Source organism: Antechinus flavipes, chromosome 3 (assembly GCF_016432865.1).
Source record: "Antechinus flavipes isolate AdamAnt ecotype Samford, QLD, Australia chromosome 3, AdamAnt_v2, whole genome shotgun sequence".
Lineage (NCBI taxonomy): Eukaryota > Metazoa > Chordata > Mammalia > Dasyuromorphia > Dasyuridae > Antechinus > Antechinus flavipes.
In genome coordinates, this window is record NC_067400.1 from 178,877,039 (window position 1) to 178,881,981 (window position 4,943).

The 4,943-nt window shown below is 37.5% G+C and overlaps 1 protein-coding gene across 1 annotated transcript; it reads right to left on the reverse strand.

The window, feature by feature from the left end:
• Positions 1-300: 300 nt before the first annotated feature.
• On the reverse strand, positions 301-4,510 carry GPR45 (G protein-coupled receptor 45). The gene has a single exon (XM_051984311.1). The coding sequence runs from the start codon at positions 4,258-4,260 to the stop codon at positions 3,139-3,141; it is 1,122 nt and encodes a 373-aa protein (XP_051840271.1). The 5' UTR covers positions 4,261-4,510; the 3' UTR covers positions 301-3,138.
• Positions 4,511-4,943: the final 433 nt, after the last annotated feature.

Consider the following 4,943-nt stretch of genomic DNA (forward strand, 5'->3'; position numbering starts at 1 on the left):
AATCATGCAAGATTTTGACCCATTGAATCATGGGATTTTGGCACCTGAAGAAATCATCTAGTTCATTTAAATGAGAGAAAACTGATGCCTACAGAGATCAAATGACTGCCCCAAGATCACATAGCAAATTAGTCCCATAGCTGGTATGAAGTTCTATTTTTCTGGAGTTTTTTCTTTAAAGCTCTGTTTAGCCTAAATCTGAGCTAAACCTGTAAATAAAACCAAAGAACTTATATCACTATAACCCAAATAAAGAAAAGTCCAACCAGATGCTTCCTGGCAAAACTTGGAATGGGCAAAGGCTGCCATATGTTATACAGGGACCAGTATGAAGAACACAAACACACACACACACAATCAGGCAACTTATCAGAGCTTCAAAGCATGCTTGGATTTCTGGGATCTGAGCTATCCAGGTGAAGGACAGGATGGAAAGTAGAGGAATACTCATAGAGGGAAGTAGGAGGAGCATTAAAGTGAACAGGCTATTCTAAGAAGGTAGCATTTTGTTCCTCTCCTTAGAAGCAATAATTTCTCTACTGAAGCAGATTTTGTGCTTATGAAAGGTATTGGCCTAGAGTCCAATAACCTTATAAACTGAAGAAGGAAAATAAAGTTTAAAGAAGCAATTTGTAAATAACTATCACCCTTCCACTCCTAAAAGGCAGAAGAAATCAATGAAAACAAAGAAATAGGATTTGTTGTTGTTGTTGAATGAATTAAAGAGTACATCTGAGAAATCAAAAAGAGAAATAGAAAGTAGAAAAAAGGAGAGGATAAAAGAATGGGATCTGAGGCCAAGGTGGAAAATAGAGAGGGACAGTGGTACAGAAAGTAAATTGAGTTTAAAGTACTGCTCCATAAAGTTAAGAATTCTATAAGAATTGTGTTCACTGTGCTAAGCAAAACCAAAGCAGCTAAGATTACTTGAAAAGCAGAAAATTCAGGGAAGGGATTTCTAGAAAGTTTCTCAATAAAGGCCTCATTTGTCAATTATATAGAGAATAGATTTAAACTTATAAGAATATAAACCAACCCCCAGTTGACAAATGATCAAAGGATGTGGACAGTTTTCAGATGAAGAAATCAAAGCTACCTATGGTCATATGAAAAAACACTCTGAATCACTATTGATTAGATAAATGGAAATTAAAATAACTCACACCAATCAGATTGGTCAATATGACAGAAAAGGAAAATGACTAATTTTGTGGGGGATGTTGGAAAATTAGGATACTAATGCACTGTTGGTGGAGCTGTAAACTGATCCAATTATTCTGTAAAACAATTTGGAACTATGCTCAAAAAACATATACTTTGATCCAGAAACAGAACTACTATGTATCCAGAGGAGATATTTTAAAAGGAAAAGAACCTATATGTACAAAAATATTTATAACAGTTTCTTTTATGATGGCAAAGAATTGGAAATTGAGATATCCATCAATTGGGGAATGGCTGAACAAATGATTTTAATAGAAACTATGATGTTATAAAAATGATAAGCAGAATTGTTTAAAAAAATCTGTGAAGGCATATGAACTGATGCAAAATGGAATTAACATAATCAGGAGAATATTGTATACAGTAGTACAATATTATGTACATTGATCAATTGTGATTGATTTACTATTTTCAGTAACACAATGATCTAAGACAGTTCCAAAGGACTTATACAAAATTGCTATAAACGTCTAGAGAAAGAACTTATGGAGTCTGAATGCAGATTGAAGCATACTTTTTTACTTTATTTTTCTTATTTTTGGGGTGAGGGGGATAGTCTATATTTTCTTTCACAACATGACTGATATGGAAATATGTTTTGTGTGACTCCACATTCTAAACCTATATAAAATTGTTCCCTTTCTCAATGGGAAGAGGGGAAGAAAGAAAGGAGAGAATTTTGAATTCAAAATTTTAAAAAATATTTTAAAATGTACATGTAACTGGAAAAAGAATTTGAAAAACAAAACCAGAAAAGAAAGTCATTGTGCTATCCACAATTACATGTGGTCAAGTGAAAAGAAAGGCATCATGGTATGTGCATGTATATTCAGATAAGGCAAGTCAGAAGCCAAACAGTTCATTGTGTCTCACTAAGATAGAATCTATGCCTTAAAGATCAATATGTTTCAGAAAAGATTAATAAGTTTCAGAAATTGAGTACAGATTATTTCATTCTTTGTACTTATATCCCCAGTACCTAACACAGTGCCTGGCCACAATAATAATAAATGTTTGTAGACTGATTGAAGTAGAAAGCCAAGAGATGTTGTTTTGCAAGTGTATGCAATGGCAACTCTTGGAAACAAATACTATTTCAAAGTGGGCTTGATCCTTTTCCAAAACAAAGGATAAATAATAACAAAAAGTGCTGCAAAGAGAGAAATTGCAATTAAAAAAATAATATCAAGACATACATCATACTTACCATATTGGTTGTTTTGAGTATTTTTATATTATTACAATATGGCACCATGAGTTTTTGTGGAATTAGGTTCAGGAAGGAGGTGAAGGTGAAAACCTAAATCATCTTAATACAACCTACTACCTCCTCCACATACACACACAGTATTTTCTTAAAATTACCAGACAGTTTTCATCAGACCATGTTATTTGTAATGAATAAGTAACCAACTGACTTTTTTTTTTCCAGATTACAATTTATCAGATTCTTGAGAGCAAGGATTGTTTCAGTAATCAAATTATAGATTTCAAACTAGAAAGGACCTGAAAGATTATCTAATCCAAGCCCCTAATTTCATAGATGAAGAATTGAGATCCAGAGAGTTTCCCAAATTCATTCAAGTGGGTAGAACCAGAAGTTGAACCTAAGCCTCTTTCTCCAAATCTAGGACTTTTTCACAGTATCGCAAAATAATTTAAATCCTCAAATCCAGTGTCTACTGCAATTTCTTGCACATAGCAGGTACTCAACACAGACTTATTGAATTGAATTTGTTGAATGATATCCTCGCCCAATTTGGAGCAGTAGGTCATTTAATTGAATAATTCATAAAGACAGCATATATCACTTATCACAAAAGGCAGCCAACCCGCTATCACTATTAGATGCTGAGAACAAAAACTAAATTCTTTCCATGACCATTTGCTCAGTCTTTCCTCTTTGGTTCTTCCCTAAACTGCTGACTGATGCTCACTGCAAACATAGATGGTACTTGGATGGATCCTCCTCCTTGTCCGCCCAGGCATTTTGGGAAAGATCTTGAATGTTTTGGGTAGAAACTCCATGCAAGCTTCACGGAATTTCTTGATTCTCCAGCAGTAGATGACAGGGTTGAAGACGGATTTGAGGTAACTGAGACACAGAACATAGGTGCTGGTAATATAGAAAGAAGAGCTGTAGTAAAACTTGCGGCTAAAAACAGACATGAGGCTGAAGATAGTATGAGGCAACCAACAGAAGGAAAAGCCAATGAAGAGGATGAAGATGGTGGAGAAGGCCCTTGTTTTGAAGCTCATGTCGATGTTCAGTGGGTGCGGCCGCTGGAGACCCATCAGCCCTAGTTTGCTCACCTGGCTCAGGCAGAGGCTCTCAGTGTGATTGTGGACTCTGATGGCATTCCTGCGCACAGTGTTTAGGATGCATAAATAGGAATAGAGCATGATGCTGAACGGTACAAAGAAAACTGTGACCAGCAGTATCACGGCGTAAGCCCGGTCTGCTGGAAACTCTGTGTAACCCAGCACACACTGGGGGGCCCGGGTGGGCACTTCCACAAAAGTCCAGCCCACTAGGGAGGGAAATGAAATACAGAAGGACAGAGCCCAGGAGACTGCAATCATCACCTTGGCCCTTCCAGGATTCAGTTTGTCTTGGCGCTGGACAATGATGAGGAAGCGGTCCACACTGATGATGAGGAGGATGGCAACACCTTCCAAGACAAAAAACCAATAAAGCATGGCTGAAAAACGGCAGAAGGAGGCACCAAAATGCCAGTGCACAGTGATCATGGTGACTGCCATGAAAGGCATACAAAACAAGGACAGCATGATATCAGAAAAGGCCAGGGTGGCCAAGAGCAGATTAATGGCTGAACGCATGGCGGGTTTCTGGTACACGATGAAGCAGACAATGGCATTGCCGAGGAATCCAACGGCAATCATCAGCATCATGACTAATGCCAGCAGAATCCTGAGTGGGGTGGACAAAACCACAGATCTGGATGCTGGGGACAGGTTGCTCATATTCAGCAGAAGGGAATCATAAGAATCAGTGGGAGTATCGTTGCAAGCCATCACTGAAAAAAAATTTTAGGTAGGCTAACAATGGTGGAAAGAGTTGCCACTGATACAATGGTCACTGCCATGTTGGGTGCATTGTCTGGTGACACACCTATAGAGCTTTGTTAGGCCTTAACAGATAAAAGAAAAATCTTTGAAGGATTCTGCTTCATACATGAAAGGCTAGTTGGGAAATTATATTCACAAATCATTGACTTGCAAAATTCTTTTTGGTGACAACTGATTGTAGTCTCCATTCCATTTTCTCCTGGGAATTGACCTAAAGGAAGGAAGAATACAGGAAAGAAAAGCATTATTCTTCACAAGTACACACATGTGATAGCTGATTTTTCATAGCTTAAACCTATTCTGAAAACAACAGTGAAGAGTGAGGGAGAGAGGAAAGATTTATTTCTTTATTGACATTTCAAGAGTTTTGACAAAGCTTGATATGCCTGCGTTTTATTTGGTCTGCGGGAAGTACCATAGGAAAAGAAGTCAATGGTCCTCATTTCAAAAGGCTGAAGTGGTGAATTCTTTGTAATAAGACTTTATACCATAATCTCCCTGAAATTGGACTGGTAGAATAAAGTCTCTGCCTGGCAGAATCCCAGATTGCTGATGGCCTTCTCAGTAAGGTCTAAAATCTGTCTTTTGAAATTAGACTTTTCAGATTTGGGAGCTGAATTTGACTCTTT